Raw genomic sequence first — 24,703 nt, 5'->3', positions numbered from 1 at the left:
CGCTGGGACTGTGGCGGAGATGGGTTCTAGAACGCCTCGACGTCACGAAGGAGCTCTAGGTTGCGTAGCAACCGCATGGCTCTTGCAGGGATTCCGGAGACCTCTCCGTTCTCACGGGGGGCTCTAGAATAGGACAGATCGCCCTTAAGTCTGGCTACATGTCTTGCTGGTCGGCCGGCGTCGCTTTGGGGATCCTAGTCCTATTGCTGTGCGATGGGCCCGGTACGGAGAAGGGTGCTATCGAGGGGCTCGGCTGCAGCCGGGTGTCTCCTCGAGGATGTGGTGGTAGCACATCAGAGCTGCAGTTGCTTGTGGAAAGAGCCAAGAGCACGGTCTCCTAAACGCCTGCCTGTTACACGAGTTTATTAATTCAATTAACATTCGAATCTGTCCACAAAAACGGATGGAATCGCCTCGCAGGCAGCTCAAAAACACAATATTCTGGACCGAAATGGCTCCTTGCATGGAGCTAGAGAGCTGGAGTGAAGTTCAATTTGAGACTTTTGAAACCGGCTTTGTATATTGCTGTCATCCTGAGGTCTACCAAATGGTGTCAGGAGCAAGATCCTGGCTGGGGTGGGTGGACAGTACAGAGCCACATTGTACAAAGGTGGCGGTGGGAACAGGATTGGCACCCCATGGAAAAGGGTGGTTCAGCAGGAAGAATTACCTGTTCCACCCCACAAACCATACACTGGAATAAACTACATACACAAATGAAAATGTAACAATAACTACATCAAAAAATAAATATATAATTAATAATTCAACATCTGAGTTACTGCAGTTTAGGGATTTTAACACAGAACTCTAAAACTGGCCAGCGGCAGCCAATAATGCAATCCCATGTGTACTCGGAAGGAAGTCCTGTTGAATTTAATAGGGCTTCCTTTTGGGTATGGTGGTAAGATTGCTGCCTACCTTCCAGCTGAGGAACACTGAGGCTGAGAAATAAGTGATTTCTACAAAGTCAGCAATGGCAGATATATATCAGTTTTACTTGCTGTTGTGGAAATACTGTGTCATCTGGGGATTTGCCAGTATATCCCAATTTAACCTCCGACTCTCCCTGGTCAAAACATGGGAGCTCCGGGGTGAGTTTCAGACTGCACAATGTACCATGAAGCTGGGAACCATTGCTTTATTGCTGAGTACACACAGATACAGCAGTTAAGTCTGTAATGATACTTTACAGTATGATACTTTACAGAAGGAGGTCTTTGCTCCTTTTCAGGCTGTGGACTTCACCTTGACTTGTCTGACAGTGGAACTCCTGCAGGACTGGCACGTGTTAGAAAGACAGCTGGAGAGCTGGGTGAGACTGTAACAAAGATCAGTTCCATTTAGCTGACACTGCATTAAGTAAAATAAACAAGCAATAAATGGGGACATCATCACTGCGGCCTCGTTTCATCCATCTTCAGTGGCCATCTGATCTGTGCCTTGAATCCATGGCCTTGGCACTTCAATCTGGCCACCTGAGCTAGCCAAGCGATAGATGATCATTAGATGATTTGTGCCCATTAACACAAAGCCCAACCAAGAACCTAGTTTTCCCATTGCCCTGTCACCAATGCCAAATTGATTCTTCTGATTTATTCATTTTTTACTAAATTTAAACCCTGTCTTTCCTCCAGAAAGCCCAAGCCAGAGTACACAGCTCTTCCACCTTCCATTTATCTTCACAGCAACCCTATGAGGTAGATTAGGCTGAGAGGTAGTGGCTGCTCAAGGTCATCTAGGGAGCTTCATGGCCAAGGGAGGATTTGAACCCGGGTCTTCCTGGTTCTAGTCAGACATGCTAACCACAATACCTGCCTGTTTTTTCAGACACCATCTTTGTCCACATTGGTGCCAAGGAATTTACTATCCCCTGCAAGTCTTCAGAGATGGATGTTGTGATTGGTATGAATCCCACCTACAACTGGAGCCTGGAAAATGAAGGTTAGGCCTTATTGCTTGGGACTCTAGGATCTTTCAGTAGATGTCAGGGACAGATGTGTGAGGAAAAGAAGAGTTTGGATTACTTGGGAAAAGGCACCTGTTGGTGTCCCAGGACTGCCAATGTTTTTTCTAGAATGATCAGCAACAGAGATTTTTTTGCACCTCAGACTGATTTGAACTTTAGCACCCAAGATAATATTTCCCAAGCATTTTATGTTGAGAATTAGTTTAGTCTTGTCTATGCCCTCTGTGTCCTTGTGCCTTGGGCAAGAGCCCATGTTATGTCACTCCTCCTCCTAATGCTACAGAGAGGCCATTATGTGGCTAAAATTGGAGTGAGTGGGGATTGGGCCCTGTGGATTTCATTAAGGAGCCCATCTTTACTTCTTATACCAGTTCAATCACTGCTTGGGGTGAGGCCTGAAGATGCATGAAAAGGTAACTCGCAAACACATTGATGCATCTGTTAAGCTTCCCAGGTGTAAAACCAAGTTGGCCTGAAATTGCCTGCCCAAATTAAAGTCTGGAGAGTTCAACAGATTATTCTTCACAACAGGCATATTGGCAAAAACATCAGAACTACTGGAAGTGAAATAGACTCAGAGCTCAGCTTTTAAAGGTTCCTGTTACTTAAAAGTTATAACTGAAGCAAGCTGTGAGACAACTTGCTTTTCCCAACCCAAAACCTGGTTGTAAAATAGTATCAGCATGTCACAAAATATTGACTAACTGTACCTGCCAATCTCAGCTACCCAGTGCATGGTTCCTATAATAAGAAAATATGGTGTAGAATGTCGGGATTCAAGAAAGGTATTGTGTATGGGCATTCATGGCATAAGGTCAGCAGAAAATAATTAGACTCTCTCGATGCATCCATGTACCTATGAGCCGAGAGCCACATGAAGCTATAGAAGTATTAAAGGACCGGGGGTTTCTCTTGACCCCTCAGTATTGGTGCCTAAGCTGGTTGTAACAGAACATTGTTCTTCTTAGGCTGATTCTGCCCTCTACTTTCAGGAACCCATCCCCTCAGTGGTGATGCTTCCCTGACTCTGCATGATTTTCATACTGATGACAGTGGACTGTATGTCTGCACAGTCTCCTACACCACGGATGGCCAGCTCCATACTAAAACTTTCTATCACACAGTGGTGGGTGAGTGGATTCCAGATGTCTTGAAGGATAGTGAAACAAAGGGGACTGAACTATTTGACTAGATGGGTGATTGGCTGGAACCAAGAGGAAGCTAGTGGTGGGGGACGGACGGACATATATTGGGAGAAATGTGGGAGAAGTTTTGGCCTGTGGCCAGACGCTGTGGCCAAACATAGGTAGTTTCTCTCTGTTCTCCTGAGGATCCACAGTCTTTCTTAGGTGTTTGCAATTTCTTTCCGTCTTCTTGAACTTCTTCATAGTGGACATGAAGTGGAAGATGTGACTTTTGCTGTCTTTTGAGCTCCTGTTTTTGTAGGAGAAGTTGCCTTCCAGATTCCCCTTCCTCTGCCTCTTTCCCCAGGCTACCACATACGTGCAGAGCTGCACGTCCTACTCCTTTTTCAGTGCAACTCTTGCGATGAGGAATTGACGCATGGGTTCCTGAAGACCCTGCGAGAGCATCTGAGCGAGGTGGTGCACCACCTCCACTGTGAACTTCTGCTTGGCGCCATCAGCTGCTTCCCCACCATGGAGAAACCTTTGGATGAGTTCAACTTCCAGGTAGAGCTTGAAGGTCAGAGCCAAGAAATTCAGGGTGTTTCTAGAGGATGGCAGAGGAACTCAGGTTGGCTGGGTTCAGTCACAGTTTGGGGAGGAAGTGAAGTTTGGAGCAGGAGAGGCTCGTGCAGAAAGGCAGGATTTCACCAGCTAGGACTGCTTATTGAAAACACCAGAAGTAAGTGTAGCCTCAGTGTGTGTCTTTGCTGAGAACAGACAGATTTTGGGTAAAGGTACATTCCCTTGGATTGCCGGAGGAACATTTCTTAAGCAGCAAGGGTGGCAATGGATATGTATCATGATCTGGAGGGTTGCGCTAAGTTGAATTAACATAATTTACTTAACTGCATTCAGGCAAGCATTATATTGGATCTATTTTGCCATATCCTGGAATGAGGGTTTGGACTCTGTGTGCACTGATGGAAGAGCGAGCCTATTGGCAAAGGGACCGTAACATATTTGTCATTGTTTTCTAGTATCTCCTTTTGGGAAGGGCTGGGATAAGTTCTGCTCCCCCAAGGCTGATGCACTGGAATTTGATTGTTATAATGGAGCTGTCTTGAGCAATCTGCAGCAGGTACGTCACCAAACTTCATCTCTCCCCTACCAGGAAATAAGTTTGCTGGGGTTTTGTACCTACATATGTTGTTGAGCTGCAAAGGGCAACCATGTCTTTTATCTTCTGGAACAAGGCTAATGTGCATTGCTGCACATGGAATGGCTGGGGCTATTTACTTTGAGGCAATAAAAGCAAGAACCCCATGGTTATGCATATTTCAAAGAAAGGATGGATACTTGCATTCTAGGTATTTACTATGGAACTGCCACATTTTGTTCACTCACTCTTGTGATGACCCTGTCATCAGATTCTTATCCTTCTCTGTTTTCCCTGCAATCCTGTTTTCCTTCCTTTTTCAGAAAAACAGATCAATAACAAAAAGCAGACCTCCCAGTCTTCCTTCCCCCACTCTTGAACCACCCTATGCATCTCCCTACAGGCCGAGGAAGCAATAACCATATTCATGGAGAACAACAAACGTTTCCCCTTGGGAGAGGCGCCCACCTCCCGCACCTCCTTCGTCAACACCTTTGTCAACTTCCTGGAGGGTGGAACATGCCTGGAAGGTTATGGACAGACCTCGGAGCTACAGGCACGCTGTCCCGACTGCTGTAGTGAGTGGAGCAGGTGATCCATGAGCTGCTGCCTCATCCCTCCTCAGACGCTGCCTCTGGTCCCATAGGCTGCAGTGTTTGTTCACGTCACTGGGAAGCCTCTCGCCACATTTGTTCTTAGCTGTCACCCCAGCCTTTGCAAACCCAGTGCCTTCCAGATGTTTTGGAACACAACTACCACCAGCCCCAAAACATCTGGAGAGCACTGGGTTTGTAATGGCTCTCTTCTCTCTACCTTCCCTTCCTCTAGAGCAGTGTTTCCCAACCTTGGGTCTCCAGCTGTTTTTGGACTACAACTCCCATCATCCTTAGCTAGCAAGACCAGTGGTCAGGGATGATGGGAACTGTCGTCTGAAAACAGCTGGAGACCCAAGGTTGGGAAAGACTGTTCTAGAGTTTCACTGTAGCTCTGCCAGGTGCCCTTGGGCTGTGTACACTTTAGTTTTCACCCCTCGTGGAGCTATATTTCTCAGCACCCTTAATAAACTACAGTTCCCAATTTTTTTGGGGGGGGGAAGTCACATGCTTTAAATGCATGGTGTGTACACAGCCCTTGGATCCGTTCTTTAATTCCATTCAGTCAGAGCTATTTTGTCCACCTGTTTAGCACATTGCGCTAAGCATGACTCCCTCAACTCCAGGAAGAGACACCCTCTCCACAACTCCTTTGAGGAGGATGATTGAAAAAGGATGCCCCTTGGGTAGGGTTCACATGGTATGCGGCCAGCTTGAAATCCCTCTCTCCCTAATCCCTCCCCACCCCTCCAGCTTAGCTGATGGAGGAATGAAACCTGTGTGCTGTCTGTATTTCAGGCTCTGCTCCTTTCGCTCCCCCCTCCATGCCTTTATCTGCCATTTTGCTTGACAGCTGCGTGCCCTCCTGGAACATATAGTGTGGCTGCAGCTGGAAATTGTGTTCCCTGCCCAAACGGAACATATAGTCTGCGCTATGGGACAACTGTGTGCATTCAGTGCTACCACAACGGGTCAACCTTGCACCCTGCTGCCAGAACAGCTGCGGAATGCATGAGCCCAGAAGGTATGTATCAGGTGGGTGACATGAGGAAGGGCTTCCTGAGAGACCTCTCTGGATTTTCCAGCACTGGTTCTTGGACTTAGCATACTGAGAGTCAAGCTAGACACAACATGAAATATGTTCAAGGTTTTAAAAAATGCACATAGCATCAGCTGTGTGGCTGCGGCTGATAAGTATCATGATTGTAGGGGGGTGAAGGGAGGGATTTTAACTCTTTCCTTGCCGCAGTCCTGAGAAAAATCTCTCCTCTGAAGTTGGGAAGATTTGCCGCAATGGGGAATTTCTTCCCAATGGAAATACTAGCTCCAGAGGAGGGATTTACTTCAGTCCTGGATGCTGGGCTTGAATTAGTTTCCTTCATTCTGTGTTTTATTTAAAAGGTGGCCCCTCATCTGGGTAACAGACAGAGTGATGTAGAAGTAAATTCTTACCACAAGACTCAGAACAGGAGAGTTAAATTTCACCTCCTGTGATCGTGTTAATTATCCATCTCCCCTAAGGTGATGCTCTGTATACTTAATGTCCCCTCAAACCTGTATGTTAAATCCAAAGACAGATTTATCTTCAGATGGCTATGTTCCACCTCCACTATTGGAGGCAGTATGCCTCTGAATACCAGTTACTCAGAATTACAGGTGAGTACTGTTGCACTCATGTCCTGCAGACCTCAGTGAGAACAAGATGCTGAAGGAGGTGGTCCTTTGGCCTGAGCTAGCAAGGCTTTTCTTGTGTTCCTAGGTACCTAAGAAACAGCGCTCCTAGACTGCAACCATATATACGAGCATCTAGTGAGGGAACAGTTCTGTGCATGTGTGAATTTGGTCCAAACAGTGTTTGTTTATACTGGCTGCCTATTTCCCTTTGGCCTTTCTTTCCACTGTGATACTTAAGCTCACCTCCTGTTTAACTTTCGAGTTCCTGAAATTACCGTATTTTTCGCCCCATAGGACGCACCGGCCCATAGGATGCACCTAGTTTTTTTGGGGGGGGGAAATAAAGAATTTTTTTTTATCCCCCCCCCAGGTGTGGGGCTTCGCGCAGCTCTCCCACGGCTAGCGGAGAGCTGCGCGAAGCTGGAAGCCTGGGGCGTGCTGAGCTCAGCGCGCCCCAAGCTTCTGGGTGCAGGCAAGCTCTCCGCTAGCCGTGGGAGAACTGCGCGAAGTCATGCAGCTCTCCCACAGCTTGCGGATAGCTTCCTGAAGCCTGGAGAGCGAGAGGGGTCGGTCTGCACCGACCCCTCTCGCTCTCCAGGCTTCAGCGAAAGCCTGCATTCGCCCCATAGGATGCACACACATTTCCCCTTCATTTTTGGAGGGGAAGAAGTGCGTCCTATAGGGTGAAAAATACGGTAATAGAGGCGGGTGCTGCTGCTGGATAGGCAGCTTGGCTCTGGGTGCTGAGGAGAACTGGCACTCTTGAGTAATCTGTGTCTCTTTCCACGCAGTCCCTCCAACACATGGGTTTCCTGCTCTGTTGGTGATCTTTGTCGTCCTGCTGCTTACTTGCTTCTGTATCATTGTGCTGTGAGTTCTGGGTTTTCTTCTTTCCTGTCTAAGCCCACATCTGTAAAATTTAGTGGGCCAAAGAGATGTGTGGCTGGTCATTAAGTGAGTGCAGGGTCCCAAGAAATGACAGTGGCTGTGCAACCACTTATCACAGATAATTGGGGGTGGGGGTGCCCAGGGAATGCCTCCACTACGGGATCATATATCTGCACCACCAGTTCTCTACTTTCCTGGCTTCTGGGACTAGAGTGCACCAAACAGGTATTGCTTTCATTCCACCTTTGCCCTTCCTCTGAATACAGCCCCCTTGCATAGTTTCCCCACATGCCTTTCTACAATTTGATTATTATCACTGTTTTCAGTAACCACCACCTGATCCTGGCCAAGATACCCTAACCAGCACACTCTAACCCAGGGGTCAGCAACCTTTTTCAGCCATGGGCCGGTCCACCGTCCCTCAGACCATGTGGTGGGCCGGACTATATTTTGAAAAAAATAGTAATGAATGAATTCCTATGCCCCACAAATAACCCAGAGATGCATTTTAAATAAAAGCACACATTCCACTCATGTAAAAACACCAGGCAGGCCCCACAAATAACCCAGGGATGCATTTAAATAAAAGGACACATTCTACTCATGGAAAAAAACGCTGATTCCCGGACCATCCGCGGGCCGGATTGAGGAGGCGATTGGGCCGCATCCAGCCCATGGGCCTTAGGTTGCCTACCCCTGCCCTAACCCAACAGAGTTCTTGGGCAAGGGGGATGTTACCACTTTCCTATGAATCTGGCTTCCATATTCCTTATATGTGTCCCTCCCTGTATTTTGCTTGTGGGGTTCTGGGCAACCAGAGCTGTATGGGAGGGGTGCCTACTAAGATCCACATGCCTTATGGTAATAAAGATTCCCTGTCTCTGTGCAGCTGCTGCTGGTACTTCCGTCGTAGAAGGAAGAAGAAACAGGATTCTTTTCCTAAAGGCGATGGCAAGACCAAGCAGGAAAAAGAAGTCACAGTCCTTGCTGTTCCGGACTCCCCAAAAGATGACTCTCCCCTCTTGCCTTCTCCCACTTTGGAGAATGCTGAAAAAGATGACTCTCCCCTCTTGCCTTCTCCCACTTTGGAGAATGCTGAAAAAGATCACTCTCCCCTGTTGCCTTCTCCCACTTTGGAGAATGCTGAAAAAGATGATTCTCCCCTGTTGCCTTCTCTCACTTTTGAGAATCCTGACCAAGAAGGGGTTATGTTTCCAACTCCTCCCAATCCAGAGGAAGAGCCAGGTGGGGCTGTTTCACCACCCCCTTTTGAGCTAGAAGAGCAGCCTGTTATTGAAAATGTTGTGTTCCCATCATCCTCGCCTGTCTCAGATTTTGAAAGTACATGACTCCCAGTAAATTCATGTCCAACAAACAGACCTGCTTCACATGTTCTTAAAGGTTGCTGATAATACTAACCACTCGTTCCCTTGCTCAAGGTATGGGCCCTGCAAGGCCTCCTATTTTCTTGAGTTGGGTTCTGCATCTAGAAGATCATGGAAGAACTGAAAACTTCTTCATTGCTAGCCATAACTCACTGCACCTCAGTCTCCTAACAAAACCAGTGTTGGAAGTGAGCGGCCTGAAAGGAAACTGAGCTAATCTTTAATTTCCAGAGGGCATGGAGGGTTATGCTCAGACTGGGCAAGCAACTGCAGTGAAGCAGCTGAAGGCTCTAACCTAACAGTACCACAAATGAAGCAGCAAATGCTGCAGTGATTGTTTTGTGCTTCTGGCTATCACCCAACCGAGAAGATGTCAATATGTGGTGGCAGCACTGTGGGCTGACCTTTACGAATGGAAGTTGAAAAACCAAGACAGTTCATTTTGACTGAAACATCAAAAACAGCAGACTCAAACTCCTCTCTTCCTAGCTACCAAAGGCCTGAACAGATGCACGACTCCTTTATTATTTATGGAGGTGAATTTGGAGACAATTCAAAAGCCTCAGGGCCACTGCTAAGAAGCCCCTGCTCCATTCCACGGCAGTCCTGTTGAGCATAGGATACACGGGGGGCAGGGGGGCTTTCCTGATCATCTTAATAGGTGATGGAGCTCATATGTGGAAGAGCGCTCTCTGAAATATTCTAGAGCCTTTCCCTTGTCATTCCCTCCTGTAGTTAAATAACAGATTTAGGATTGGGGATTGCCTGGCTATAGGGAGAGCAGCCATGGTTCTAACTTTTACAACTGTTCAACTGTGTGGTGGGGTTTCTACCTCTTATAAGAACATCTCAGAGTGCCCGCAAGTTTTCAGATATTTACAGCTCCCATGGAATGGGTAAATTGGCTTAAAGTCAAATACATCTACTTAATGCAATCTGATTAAGCAGATGTCAAGTCAATTCATTTTCTGTAGGTCACACGCAGAAGAAATCTGTTACAATGCAAAATACAAAACAGAAGCAAAGCCTGAAAATTGCCACTGTTTCCCCACTGTTTTGTGATTTCCTAGAGCCTTGTAACCCCAACTCTAGGTATCTCCTCCCTACTTGTATTCCTCAGCAAATACCTGTTATCATTCTAGCTCCCCTGTTACTAGTTTTCGCTATGATCTGGGTATGCTCTCCGGGCTCATCCCTATGTTTTCGTATTTGTTCAGCATAAACAAAGCAGTTCCATTTTATATTGGTTGATATAAAACATAATCTCAGATCAAAGGAGTTCAAAACCTTGCACATTATGTACTGCGACGTATGTGGGTTTAGCTGAGGTAATCAATTTCAGGCACCGGCAAAGCAAATCAAGAGAAAATGCCAAACCTCAAGATGGAGAGATACTGTACTCCTCATCAAGTGACATGAACACATCTTCAGGTGAATGCATCAAGCAATCTGAAATGCTACTCGACTGAACGGTACTTGGCATTAATGGTGCACACACTCCAGGCAGTTAAGGCGTTACCCAACACAGCCCCATTGGGTGCTTACAAATGAGAAAAGTCACGTTGAAGGTAGACACGTACACGTGAACTGGAGTTTTAAACGTACTCTTTTTACACTTGTATCATTGCTAAACAGATTGCTCAAAATTGTGCCCCAGAGTTTTTTTGTAGGGCTCACTGTCTTAATCCAGAAATTATCCTCAGGGCACCTTGGAAGTCTCCTGCCCCTTTGACCTTTTGTTGGCAACAATAATTTTTATTTTTATTTTTTATGGCAGCAATAATTTGAAGCACATCTCTCCCCTTCCTCCCCAAAAGAGTCCTGGGAATCGTAGTTCAAGGGTGCTGCGAATTGTAGCTCTGTGAGGCGTAAACTACAGTTTCTAGAATTCTTTGGAGGAAGTCATTTGCGGTTGGGAATCTTGGAGGTAAAAAAAGTACTGGGGGAGGGGGGTAATAAATGGCCCACAGGTTTCCACCCCTGCCTTAGATCATTTGAAAATGAAATGAAAGCAATTGTGCAATCCATTGCGGTAAGAGATTATTAATTTAAAACATATTAATGTTTCAAAGCAAGGACTCATTAGTGCTTTCCATTAGGGAGTAAGTTTAAAAATAATAATCCATGCCATCAATATCAAGCTAACACAAGTCAGTTCTAAGGTGCTACTGGAAGGATTTTTTTTATTTTGACTATGGCAGACCAACACGGCTACCTATCTGTAACAAGTCAGTTCTGTTTTCTGAAGGATGATGCAAAAGATTTGTCTTGTGGCTACGATGGACAGTGTGGGAAACTCACAATGTGACAGCCTCAATACTTATAAGCTGTACATCTGAAAGATATGGTTGGCTTGGCTGGCAAGCAATCTCTTCAGAGAGGCTGTTTTCAATGTTACATCCATGACAAATGTAAACTGCTCTTTCCTTTAGTGTGGATTGAATAAAGCCCAATTCAGAATTACTATAGCTTGGGAAGATGGCTGTTTTTGAATGCTAAGGTGTCCCAATGGGCCTGCCCACCTGGTTCCAAATTCTACTTCAAAATGGCCCTGGAGTGGCATAGGATGAAGCCCACCAAGCAGGTAATTGTGCTTCAAGCCCAAGTGGATGCACACAGGTAAGGCAACAGTGACATCTTGTGGCTGTGACCATTCAAGTCTGATCTTGGTTTGGTACATAGTTCACTGCGGAAGATTGCCCTTTGTGAACGGAATGGATGAAGTTACCGTAATTCTGTTGTCTCTCCATACGCAGGACAACCACAGTGTTGGGGCTGACTGTGCCTGTTCGCTGCAAAATGCAGATTGACATTGCAGAGACAGCAGTGCATATGTGTTGTACATAGGCAGTATTAATGGAAGTTTGTCTCCCTGGAGACATTGCTTCAACAACAGGACTCAAATCCTTTTCATGGGAAGCCTATGGACTCCATGAAAGACACTTACCCATTTATTTATTTATTTACAGCTGTTTCCTGTGCATGTGTGTGTGCATAACTGGCATAGCACACACACACACACACACACACACACACACACACACACACAGCTCTCACATCTCTTTGCTTGCAGCATAAGCTTATCAACAGAGCCTCCCTTTGCAGGAGTAGTCTACCCCTCCAACAACATTCCTATCAGTTTCCTTACTGCTCTTCACATGTAGACACAGGCAGAGACATAGCAGGAGCTGTGCTGTATCCTATTCCGAATAGCATACAGCTCCCTGCCCCACCTCTCTTGGTGAGTCAGAAAAAAAGCCAGCTGCACATTCAGCTCCATAAATTATATGTACACAGAGATGCATGCTCAGGGGAGGAAAGTTTAGGGTGCGGGTGGGGAAATCAGCAAGTACCTTTAAAAAAATACATTGCATGCCAGTTTCTTTGTCTCAAAAGGTATCATTTTTTGCATCATCGTTAAGTTATTGGGTGTAAAAATAATAACAACGCAGGGGTGTATGCATATATATATATATATATCTAACTTGTGTAGGTGTTTGATATGTGATGCCTATGTTGGGCATCAGCTGCTGTATTCCTAAATAAGTAAGAAGTGGGGAGGGAATGCAGTTAGTTTCTTCCTAAAAATTGAGATGATAGGGCCATGGGATTTCCACCAAAGAAGGGATCGGAAAAAGGCAGCTACCCAGACAGAAGAGGGGCAACTGGAGGACATTCTGCATTCACGCTGCACAGTCTACTCTGCCATCTCACTCTGCTGCATGCACAGCCTTGGGCTCCTCTTCCTTCCAGGGATAGGGCCCTGGCTCCAGGGGCATTGCTAGAAGCTACTTAAAGGACTTGGGGCACAGGCCCAAGACACATTTTTTTAAAAAACAACATTCACGTGTTAATTTATATGTATAGACACTACCGGGCAAATGAAGATGATGAGTACTGTGCTTTAGTGTAAGCAAAGTTATATATATATAGACCTGGGGTTCAGGCCCACTGCCCTACCCTCTTACAAAGAGGTGGGGGAACTGTTTGGCTTCGAGCAGGACAGGTTAACAACTCATCTGTCAGTTGCATGGTGTCATTATGGCATCACATGGTTGATGGGTGGGATGTTGGGTGTTTGGGAATCACTGCGCAAGGGGTGTTGCCAGCCCTATGCTTGCTGCGTTGGGAAGAGCCTAACACCCCACCCCAAGTCAGGCTCAGTGCCAGTTGCTTGCTCCCACTGATCATTTGTTCAGCCTACTCACCAAATGTTTGACTTTGGGTGCTTGGTTGACTCAAGTACCACTATGGGGTTTTCTTTTCTTTTCTTGCATGTGTGTGCATTTTACTTTTCTAGGAGAAGAAACCGAGCACACCTGTAGTTAGGCTGAATCTGACAGGCTCTGCTATTTCCCCCAAAGCTGACTGAGTTTCTGGGCAGCCATGATAAATACAGCCCCCATCTGCCAGCTCCTGATAAAGAGCTCACAGAATGTCTTGCTAATGGGAAAGAGGATAAATGGGCCTGAACTGAGGCTCCATTTCAGACAAAATGCCCGATATTAATCTTGTCAACAAGGATAAGAAGGGAGGCAGGTTAACTGAGTGCATTGCTGGCAGACAATCAAGCAGCAGTAGTGTTTTGCACCACTGTTTGTTGTTCTGATTGCAGCCGGTGCTTAAATGTTAAACAAAATTCTCAGTTTTGGTAATATGATGATGACCCGGGCATTGGCCAACAACAGGGATGCAGAGGGCTCAGTAGATGACAATTTCATAACTGGAATCACAGATCCCCAAGATTCAGCTTTCATGTTTGCCAGCTTCTTTGATGGGCTGCTGTCTCCCTAACACAGGGACGGGCCACCTATGGCCCAACTCCCATCAGCCCTCGGCATTCCTGGTAACTATGATGGCTGGGGCTGAAGGAAGTTGGAGTCCAACAACATCCACAGGGCCACAGGTTCCCCATCCCTCCTTTGAGAGCAGTTTGATGTGCAGATAGCAGCAGGTACTATTGATTTCTTTCTCCCAGTGAAAGCCTTTCCTGCTGATTTCTGCAGATCAAGTGGCTGTCGAAAGCACATGAGCAAGCAAAGCTGTTTTATCTGGCCAGCTGGCAACCCGATCAACACCCTCAGTATTGGAGAGCGGCTCATTGAGGGCCTGAGTGGAATCATCAGTGATGTCCCCCAAAGGAAAGTGGTGAAGTGCATACAGCTCCATGGAGAAGTTGCTGTTGATTTCAGGACAGCAAGACAGATCCCATGTTGCACCGAGGTTGGCATAAAAGAAACCTGAGTTGCTGGGATTGTTACAGTAGCTCACTGGAAAAATATGCATGTGAAGTGACCAGGGCCCCTGGTAATGACTATGTTAAAATACAGTCTGGATCAGATTGAGCTGGACTGTGCATGTCTAATAACTATTAGGTTGAATTCAATGGCAGTTTTGTGGTAATAGAAAACACGTCTGTTTATGCAAGGCAGGAAAAACACCCAAAAACCATGAAACCCTCTCCAACCTGCCAGCCACCCAGCTTATATCACTGTGTTGAAGTGTTGGTTATGATAGGACTTCGTGTGGTCTCACCTCCTCCTGAACTGGGCAATAGTGGGCTTTCACAAATGTTTGTGTAGGTGCAGCAGCAGTGTCTCCCTGCCCCCCAAAATGGTGTATAGGATTGCTCAGTTAAAGTCTCATTTAGTTCAACAGGAATGGTAAGCGTGTGCTTAAAATATCTTCCATTACAAATCTCTTCCACTGAAATCAGCGGGACTTTAAAATGTAGCTGCTGGGTGATGCAATGGTTGCAAGCTCATAGCCTCATTTTTGTTGCTAAAAGTGATGCCAGTTGTGAAAACAAATACTTTACAGCATGAAACACAGCAGCAAAGAAAGCCATTTATATGCATATGACAGTAATGCTATTTTTCACAAGGCCCGAGGTGAGGCAAGAATAGATTTCTGTCTTAACCAAGGGTGTGCAAGGTTAAGGAAGGCTCAGAAAGAAGGGGGTGGAGGGCTTGGAAGTAGACTTGTTATTTTTAGAATCTCACGTCTCTAAGCTTCAGGATCTATCAGTGCAAACCGTGCTAGAGGCCAGATTTATTATTATTAACATGACCCATGCGATAAAGAATCCTGACTTATCAGCAGTTGTCCAATCCACATTTCCTGCTTAGAGTCAAACTGCACACATTATGTAGGAGGAGATAAGCTCTCTCAGTGTTTTGCAGTGCTAAAAAAACAGCTGCAGGGTATGGGGTGGTGGTGGTCTGAACTGCATGAGAGCAGTGGAATGGGGGAAGAGAGGTGAACATTCCCCCCAGTGCCATTTTCCTGATCTAAATCCCACCCCCAGTTGCTATTTGCCACTTTTGAACCTATGTAGATTCCCTGCAAGGCAAATAGCAGCCTAAGGAGTGAGGGGAGATGTTCAGATAGTGGGAAATGGTGTTGCTGGAAAGGGTTAAGTCCCTCCTGCTCTCATCATAGGAAGCTGCCCTACACCATGGCAGACCATTGGCTCATCTAGATCAGTAGTATTTATACTGATGGGCAAAAGCTCTCCAGAGTTTCAGACAGGGATCTTTCCCAATCCTACCAGGGCTGAAAATGCCAGAGATTAAATCTCAGACTTTTTGAAGACAAAACAGGTGCTCTGCCACTGAGCTTTGGTCCACTCAGTATTTTCCTCCTGCAACTACTTTTAAGTGAAAATAAAAACTTTGGGAGATCTAGCCTGTGTTAACATGTAGTGTCATCCTCGAATGTGGGTCAAACTTTGGCATTCAAACTCAACCAGCTCCAAGCAGGGTCAACAACTCTTTCTGTGGTAATTCCTATGTCTTTATCAGCTGCAAAACAAGTCAGTCAGCTGGACTTTTTAGGAAACATACCTGCAGTGATGAAGGTTCACAATCAATCAGCAGCTGACAGTCTGGACCGGTCTGGCTGTAGTGGCTGCAGTTCTGTGTGTTTAATCAGGAACCACCACCTGACCCTCACAATATAGAAATAAGGGTGGCAAAGGATGTGGTTTTAAAAAGCAAAATAGGCTTATATATATATGAAGAATAGAGTGGCCATGTACGCATCAGTGGAAAAGAGGAAATGCAAAAAAGAGAACAGATTTTTCTGTGAAATTTGCATAGGTTTATGTATAGCTATAGATGCAAGCTTAGATAGTTACAGTAATTGAAACAGAAATCTCAACATGGAGGGGAAGACTGCGACCAAGTGACCTGTGTGCCTGCTCAGTCTCTTGTTCAGGTGCTAATGTTGATGGGCAATTTCAAGGACTTCTCAGGAGTCCTTCTTGTGGCTCTTTAAAACAGAATTGAAGGAGTAAAAGTCTTTCAAAAAAGAAGTAGAGCACATGACCACCATCCTCCCTCGCCCATGTCTTGTCTTCCTACAGTCCATCATCCCATTTACTTTTCTCATAGCTGGAGAGCTCCCATACAGAAGTAAGCTCAGCAGAGTGCGCTTTTCAGATCATGATGTGGACAAGCCTATATATGGACAGTTTGTACATAGACAAGTTTTTATCTGCCACTGTGAGCAGAGTTATGTTTCTGTAGTGGGGCTCAAATCTGCTCTGCAGGGTCCCTCAGTGTTCTGGAGTAGATTTGGAAGGGTGAATAGGGGGTGCAGAGAAGAAGAGAGGGTTGTTCTGTTGTGCAAATGGATGTCTGCTACATGAATGGAATGGCAGCATACCACCCAGAGGGTTTGTGCAGATTATGTTTATAAGGTCAAGGTCAAGGACCCATGGACAATTAAGACCAGGCAAAGGTGACTATGGGGTGTGGTGCTCATCTGCTTTTCAGGCTGAGGGAGCCAGCATTTGTCCACAGACAGCTTTCCGGGTCATGTGGCCAGCATGACTAAACCACTTTTGGTGCAACGGGACACTGTGACCAGAGTGCACAGAAACACTGTTTACCTTCCTGCCACAGTGGTACCCATTTATTTACTTGCACTAGTATGCTTTTGAACTGCTAGGTTGGCAGAAGCTGGGACAGAGCAATGGGAGCTCACCCTGTCGCGGGGATTCGAATCGCCGACCTTCCGATTGGTGAACCCAAGAGGCTCAGTGGTTTAGACCACTGCGCCATCTGCTGTGTACAGAAGAGGGGTGCTATTGCCTTCCACCCCCTTCCTCAGAGTACACACAATAAAATATGAGCACAACCTTTGGGCAAGGATGTGGCAACTTTTCACTCTCTCTATCACTGCACCTGCATGCTAAAAAAAGCTTTACCTGTTGAATTCCTGCTTTTTATGCATATATTAATGGCATAGGAGCCCTGCCAGAAAGAGTTGGCAACCACATTCTAGAGAAGAGCTAGAGCAGAGTTAGTTGATAATAAGCTCTTGCCAAGAAATGCCAGCATTCCTTACTCCTGCACAGGAGTTTTTATCCTGCTAGTTTATTGTCAAATGATATTAACATTACCTTAAAGAGAAACTGTACAGCAAATGGAAGGATTAAATGAGATCGGAAGTAATTGCAATGATCTTAGATATGACATCTATCCACCAGGTGGTGTTCTACTCTCAGTCGGGATATACCAACTATTTTTCTGTTTGAGCCTTCTAATATGTTGCTATTTTTTTTAGTCTATGGCTGATAAATTTCATCAGGAATACAGACAGCATCAATGGGAAAGGAATTTCATTCTCATTTAGAAAAGCCTAACCCAGATGGCTGGGAAGTAGCAATAAATCTCTAAATGTGCCTACAGATCACTACAATTTGCTTGCACCAAAGGTAAGTCCATCAGGAAAGGTGGTGGGGTCTTTAGATAATGGTTTCTGCTGCCACACTGCTATCTTTCCATTCTATTTCATTTTGACAGGCACCTCATATGTACACAAGTCTAAGCTACCTCTGGTTGAGGGGTTGATGTGTCATGGGGGTCACTGGTAACAGTAAACAGGGTTTGACAAAATACGCACACGCACAAAACCAAGTGTCAAATACATTGCCTTTCACAATGTGAAATCCTGGCTTAGCCACACTGAAAATGAGAGCCAGCTTATCTTTCTTCTGTTGATTTCCACAGAGCAAGATGCTTTTAAAGAAAGCAGAGCAGGCTAGTCTGTTTTGGGTTCCCTGCCCCTTCTGGTCAGGTGACAGCTTATGTGCTTTGAATAAAAGAAGTGATTTCACGCTTTGACTTCTGAGTGAAGATGGTGACAAATAAGACTGCTTGCCCTTGAGTGTTGTGGTCTGTTCTAGTTTAATTTGTTTTTCTCTTGAACAGTTTTAAATGTTTAAAGTCAGTTGGCTCAGCAATTAATGCTAATTGTTTCATGTAGGCAAGGTGCATACAGTGGTACTTTGGGTTACAAACACCTCGGGTTACAAACATTTCGGGTTACAGACTCCACTGACCCGGAAGTAGTATCTCGGGTTAAGAACTTTACCTCAGGATGAGAACAGAAATCGTGTGGCTGTGGGAGGCCCCTTTAACTAAAGTGGTACCTCAGGTTAAGAATGGTTTCAGGTTAAGAACGGACCTCTGGAACGAATTAAGTTCGTAACCAGAGGTACCACTGTATCTGTTTTATCTGTTTTACTTCTATGTGGGCTTAAAAGCCATATATTTTCACTGGAGGACAGGAGCTGGAAGAGCAGCTGTTTTGGCTCAGTGTTTTTAACTGATAAGAAACACTTAGAAGACCATATCGACCAAAGGATACTCAGCACATCTAACAGTTCTTAACATGGTTATTACAAGAGCACAGACCTGCAGTACTTCAGAACTCCATTTCCAAATTTAGTCCAAAAATCTATGCTGGACTATTGTGACTCGGCAAGGGAGGCAGAGGTAAAAGCAATGACAAACCTAGACAGCATCTTAAAAAGCAGAGACATCACCTTGCCAACAAAGGTCCATATAGTTAAAGCCATGGTTTTCCCAGTAGTGATGTATGGAAGTGAGAGCTGGCCATCAAGAAGGCTGATCGCCGAAGAATTGATGCTTTTGAATTATGGTGCTGGAGGAGACTCAAGAGGACTGCAAGAAGATCCTATCCATTCTTAAGGAAATCAGCCCTGAGTGCTCACTGAAAGGACAGATCCTGAAGCTGAGGCTCCAATACTTTGGCCACCTCATGAGAAGAGCCTGATGTTGGAGGGCACAAGGAGAAGGGGACAACAGAGGACGAGATGGTTGGACAGTGTTCTCGAAGCTACCAGCATGAGTTTGACCAAACTGCGGGAGGCAGTGGAAGACAGGAGTGCCTGGCGTACTCTGGTACACGGGGTCACGAAGAGTCAGACACGACTAAACGACTAAACAACAACAACAACATGGACAAGCCTGGTTCTTTACATTGTGAGAGTGCAAGTAATGGGCCTGGAAAAGCCTTAACCGAAGTGAGAGGTTTTGCTACATATTCCTCTAATGAAAGCTTAGCTAACTGGCCAATTCAACTGGACATGTTAGGCACTGATAGATATGCTCCAAGGCAATCTTATCTTCTTCCATATAATGAAACTTCAGCTAGGTGTAATAGCAATCTTGGTGTGATAGACTCAGCCACAACACAGACTGAAACTCAGTGGCGTAGCGTGGGTTGTCAGCACCCGGGGCAAGGCAAGTAATTTGTGCCCCCTAACCCATGGATTTGCGCCCCCTAACCCGTGGATTTGCACCCCCTAACCCTAACCCCCAGATGTTGCGCCCGGTGCGCCCGGCCCCCCCTGCACCCCCCACGCTACGCCACTGCTGAAACGTATTCACTATGGGAACTTTTACGCGACCAATGTCTCCTGTCTAGACAAACAGCAAAGGGAATCTTTAGCAGAATTAACACACTGGAAAAGGAAGTTTTGGATTTGAATGCCATAACTGGTACACAGGTCAGGATGGTGGAGACAGAAATTCTGACTGTAGCCCCACAGATAAGACCTATCAGCAAAGAAACTGAGGTTAGTGATGGTTTGAAGGTACATCAATACAGGGATGGTTCTGAGTACACTAAGTCCCTATCCAGCTATCAGACAATTAAATGGCATATATCAAGATTGGAAGTTGAACTCAGAAACCTGCTTTTACACCAATATGAATGCTCAAGCGATGGAGGAGTCATTTTCCATTCTCAACTTAACCTTTTCTGATCCAAGGCTGCTGATAGTGGATGAGTATGCTGATAACCCACTTGCTATGTTCTAATTCCACTGTTGGGGGCAGTATACTTCTGAATACAACTTGCTGGAAACTGCAGCAGGAGAGAGTACCTCAGATCCTCAGATCCTGCTTGTGGGCTTCTGATTGGCATCTAGTTGGCCACTGTGAAAACAGAAGGCTGGACTGGACGGACCACTGGGTTGGTCCAACAAGTTATTCTTATATTCTTAAAAAGGTAAAGGTAAAGGACCCCTGAGAGTTAAGTCCAGTTGCAGATGACTCTGGGGTTTGCGTGCTCATCTTGCTTTACTGGCCGAGAGAGCCGGCATTTGTCCGCAGACAGTTTTTCCGGGTCATGTGGCCAGCATGACTAAGCCGCTTCTGGCGCAACAGAACACCGAAACCAGAGCAGTGTACGGAAACGTCATTTACCTTCCTGCTGGAGCGGTACCTATTTATCTACTTGCACTTTTTGGTGTGCTTTCAAACTGCTAGGTTGGCAGATTTCAGGCACCATTACCACTTCTAAAAAATAAGAGAACCCAAAACATTATACTGCTTTTACTCTCTGCTGCTGGAATTTTTATGCTGTTATATATATATTTTGTTTTTTAATGTCTTATAGTTGTATTTTAAATATTTTTATTAGTACCCCAAACCTGCTGTATTAGTATAGCAAACAATGAAACAACTGCTCAGAGCATACACACAAACATAAAAGCAAGCCCATCACACAACACACACATACATTATAATTTTCCTTCAAAAACCATTCTCTCTTAATACTTGCTACACTACAGTAATATGTGAATCCATATTATTCTAATTTTGAGTTCAAGTGCTCCGGCTTTAGCACCAGCCCATAGGAACTTTCCCAGGCTCCATGGGAAATTATTTGTTACTATGACCATTTCTGTAGCCAAACAATTATTGGACAGACCCCCAGTCTGCTATTCAGAGGGAGCAAAACAGGAATAAGCTGCCTATCCATTTTTAATAAAACCACTTAATCTTGCATATGAATATGGCATTAACCTAATTGTTCTTTCTGTCCTTTGATGATTAGGAATAATGAAGAAAGGTTATTCTTATTCCTAATCAGCCAGCGTTTCTGTACTAACTGTAATGATGTGAAATACTTGTGGGCTAAAGTGTCATTAAACTTCAGCAGTGAGCAAACTTCTGAACCCAGTTCCTTCACTATATACCATGAACATCAAAATGTTTTTATGAGCTGTTCTAGCACTTTCTATCATGGGACTTCTGCTTAAGATAGAATCCTTCTCTAGAAGATTCCTCTATAAACTGAATTATTTTTAATTCATCTTACAAATGTGTGATTCTGAGGAACAAATCTCTTCTAATCTGATTTGCTTTTATGTCAGCATCTGCTATCACAGAACATAATACTCACAGGAGGCCATTATTGGCTCCAAACAACTTTTAGACAAGTTGAAAGGGGATGCTGAAGATGTGCAGTAGAAATGTCAAGCCAGCAAACTATTCTAATCATAAATTACTCAGTCAAGTTTCCCATATTTGGGGAACTTGCAGGGGTCAGTGCACCCAGAGTGCAACGGATGAGCCTCATCCTGGGAAAACTCCACTTTAATGAGTAGTGTGAAGTTTTAGGGGTGCTGCTAACCCAGGTTTAGTTTTCTTTTGGAAGTCACCGGAGATAAAATATTTACATTTACAGTGTTTACAAATGTACAAGTTGAGCAGAGTTGGAGAGATGCAGCTTAAACATTCAGAACAGATAGGCTTGAAGTCCACTGGTCCTACACAAGATCTCTGTGGAGACTGCCACATACCTGTGATCCATACAGATATTAAACTCAGCTCTCTGTCCCTTCACTTATTTCCAACTCAAACTTCTGTCTGTCCTGTATAGACAGGCACCTGGATTACCGTGCCCTTTGCTGGGAAGGAGTGCCCTGCCTTGATTTGTCAAGGGCCTGGCATTGTTTGTCTGGAGATACTGGAAGTGGCTGGTGTAGTGCTAGAGTCAGGAGCCTCCATAGGCTCTTCAGATTTTGTGTCATGGGGTCTTCATTGGAGGAGAAGTTGTCCTGGCTCAGACCTGAGTCAGACATGACAAAGAGGAAGACCTGCCCCCTTCTCTTCTCAGTTTTCCCTACTCAGAACATTCATAAAATGATCCTACTTCAAGAAGTAGCTGGCGAAACATTTCGTTTCCATGGCAACATATTGATTGTAGTCAATCTAACAAAAGGATGTGACCTGCCAGATCTGGCCCATGAACCATGTCCTGTACCACTCCAGAGAGTCACAACAATGTGTACAGTGGTATGACGACTTCATACAGAAAGCTATGGCTTGGTATGCCTTCTCTATCTCACCGTAGAACTGGAGCACATGGATTGGCACAATGGATGAAGAAGGGGATGTAAGTAATTTTTGGCACAGTGCTTCTGTGTGGCTATGGAAGGATCTCTTTTTTGTCACCTAACATGGCAGAGAGTCTTCTGAATGATTTCTTGAGCTGGTGTGAATCAGCATCGCTCAGCTGATTTCAGTGAAGTGACACAAATAGATACCATCTTGGGATATGGCCCTCTTTGTTTTGAACAGCAGATATCTGTAAGTGACTCCTTTGACATTTCGGTTGCTGCAAGGCATACAGAAAACAGAACAAGAGCAAGTTTATAGGTTGTCACATGACTCTCCTGCTGTTTTAAGAAATATGTAGGACACACATACTCCAAGGAGGTGTTATCCTCAATTTAAAGTTGGCAAGTTACTGGTCTTCCCTTTGTGATACTTTCATTCTTAGACAGTTCTTCACTCAGTTCTATACTTGGTTTATTCATGATGTCTCATCACTGATAGACTAGAAAACATTCCACCTCTCTTTCAATTCTGAAGCTGAAAACATCAGGTGGAATTGAAAGAAGAGACAAGAACAAAAGAGATGGAAACTGCAGCCGCTGAAGCAACTGAACACTTGACAGGTGTGGTAGCTGCAGGTGAATGGTTGTGACTACCTGTCTATGCAATTGACCTATATGTGTTCAGTTAGGTTAAGGCAATTAATAAGACAAATTTGAAGGTTGGATCAGGGGAAAAGGCTAAATAAATCCATTGAGAGAAGGACACAAAGCAACAAACTTAACTTCCCCCCTCATTTTTCTAGTCTTAAACTCTTTCCCCACATTTCCATATTTGATTGCAATTGTTTTCTTTTAATCAGTGTTATGAATTTATTCTAATGTACACATTTTTGCATGCAGTTTTGCCCTACACAATACAGTTTGGAATGTTATGTTTACTAATATATGCATTTCTGTTTACACTTTACCATATAATATGCCTTTTTTTGTATGGATTATTTGACAGGGGAACGGCATTGAAAAATTCAGAGAACTATGAATTTTGAAGGACTGCTGTGTTTTGGTTTGTGCATTGTTTCCAAATTGTGAATTGCATAGGCTCAAAGGCAAACTAAACTGAATTCTACCTCCATCTCTATCCACATCCCACAAGAGACTGTTTACTCACCTCACTCAGTTCCTGTTTGCACTGGCTCAGTCTCTCCTTCAGACCAGTGTTTCATTGGATAACCACTCTCCCATTGATCCATTGATTCTGAACAGAGGAGAGGTGCAAAGAGGTAGCATGGCAGTGGCTGAAGCAGGTCTTTCCCCAATTGGTGGTGTGGCTGATGTGGTGTGTGTGTAATTTCCTTTTCAGCTGTTTTGGATGTGGCAGCCATTTTGTGCTATGCCATGCCCCCATTGTTTTTTACTGGCTGTCACCAATGCAAACCCCCACACTGCACTTCCACTCAAAGCAGTTCAGCAGCAGCAGAGTGATGGTGGCATCCCTCCCCAGGCAGTGGTTGGCAGAAGCCTGCTGGGGGCTGGCAGGGCTGTGTGGAGGGTACCTCTGCCCAGTCCAAGCCCCAGTGCCCCTGGCTGTGGCAAAGGGGATTTGGGTTCCTCGGCTGATTAAGCACCTTGTCCATATTCAAAATTGACACATCCAGCTCAGGCTCTTTCATACATACAAGCTGATGCCACGTTAGAGAGAAAGTACTTAGAACTGATGTATGGTTGCAACATATTGGCATTTGGCTGGGCAGTGGAGCCTGTGCTAGGGGCTGGATCTGTCTGTCTTAATAATGTGTGGCATTTAAAGAGGCACACTGCCATAGACAGGGATCTCATCTCAGTGCAGAAGTCATGCTCTTCCCATGCAGATGCAAACCTAACTGCAACCTGGGTAAATGCAACATGAAGGAATGAGAAAGCATCATGCTCACCAGGATTTTGTAGGCAGTCACTAACTTTGTTATTATTAGCTTTTTGAAAGGAGGACAGGCCACCAGACTTGAGGGGAGAGGACTAACAGCTCATTTCTTCACTCAACTTTCTCTCCCATATGCTGTGAATGCTGTTTTTGTATTATTTCAGTCTTTATAGTCTTTGATCTGCATACATATTTCACCATACCAGCTGCATAAACCTGAATTTCTTTTTCTCTGCCAATTCCCAGGGGCAATAGTTACAAGAAGAAGACAAGAATGAAGTCAACTGGGAGGATTTGATGTGTTTTCTCTCTCTCAAGCTCCAGGAAGTCTTCTTCCTGTGGAAGACACTTAAGTGGGAGTAAGGATTCTTTACCGCAACACAATTAATATGGGAGATCCTCTGCTCCATGATCAGATCTCCCAACATTTTTGTGTGAGGATGGGCAATTTAAACTGGGCCTGCAGTGCTTGGATATAAATTTTAACACTCTGCCTCCAGTGTCTTGTCCCCAGTTTAAATCACACTCAAAGCTGCTATTAACCATGGT

At 45.0% G+C, this 24,703-nt stretch overlaps 1 protein-coding gene across 3 annotated transcripts; it reads left to right on the top strand.

Moving 5' to 3' along the window:
* Window positions 1–18: 18 nt before the first annotated feature.
* LOC308479058 (zona pellucida-binding protein 2-like) lies at window positions 19–8,784 on the top strand. Of its 3 annotated transcripts, XM_081009427.1 has the most exons (10): window positions 19–222; window positions 1,235–1,315; window positions 1,831–1,944; window positions 2,962–3,099; window positions 3,461–3,673; window positions 4,134–4,234; window positions 4,656–4,830; window positions 5,699–5,869; window positions 7,311–7,389; window positions 8,297–8,784. In XM_081009427.1, the coding sequence occupies exons 1-10, from the start codon at window positions 159–161 to the stop codon at window positions 8,754–8,756; spliced, it is 1,596 nt and encodes a 531-aa protein (XP_080865553.1). In that variant the 5' UTR covers window positions 19–158; the 3' UTR covers window positions 8,757–8,784. The 3 variants fall into 3 exon arrangements, with proteins under 3 accessions (XP_080865553.1, XP_080865554.1, XP_080865555.1); XM_081009428.1 differs by lacking the exon at window positions 2,962–3,099; XM_081009429.1 differs by lacking the exon at window positions 7,311–7,389.
* The last annotated feature ends 15,919 nt before the right edge of the window (window positions 8,785–24,703 follow it).

The sequence above is a fragment of the Podarcis pityusensis genome, assembly GCF_964106645.2.
Source record: "Podarcis pityusensis genome assembly, chromosome: 6".
NCBI lineage: Eukaryota > Metazoa > Chordata > Lepidosauria > Squamata > Lacertidae > Podarcis > Podarcis pityusensis.
This window is presented reverse-complemented; position numbering and strand designations above follow the sequence as displayed.

Excerpts from the sequence above, each read along its gene's own strand:
- LOC308479058 (XM_081009427.1), top strand. The coding sequence starts at position 159 with ATGTCTTGCTGGTCGGCCGGCGTCGCTTTGGGGATCCTAGTCCTATTG. Across the intron at positions 1,316-1,830 it reads AAAGACAGCTGGAGAGCTGG|ACACCATCTTTGTCCACATT; the intron begins GTGAGACTGTAA and ends CTGTTTTTTCAG. Across the intron at positions 4,831-5,698 it reads ACGCTGTCCCGACTGCTGTA|CTGCGTGCCCTCCTGGAACA; the intron begins GTGAGTGGAGCA and ends TTTGCTTGACAG.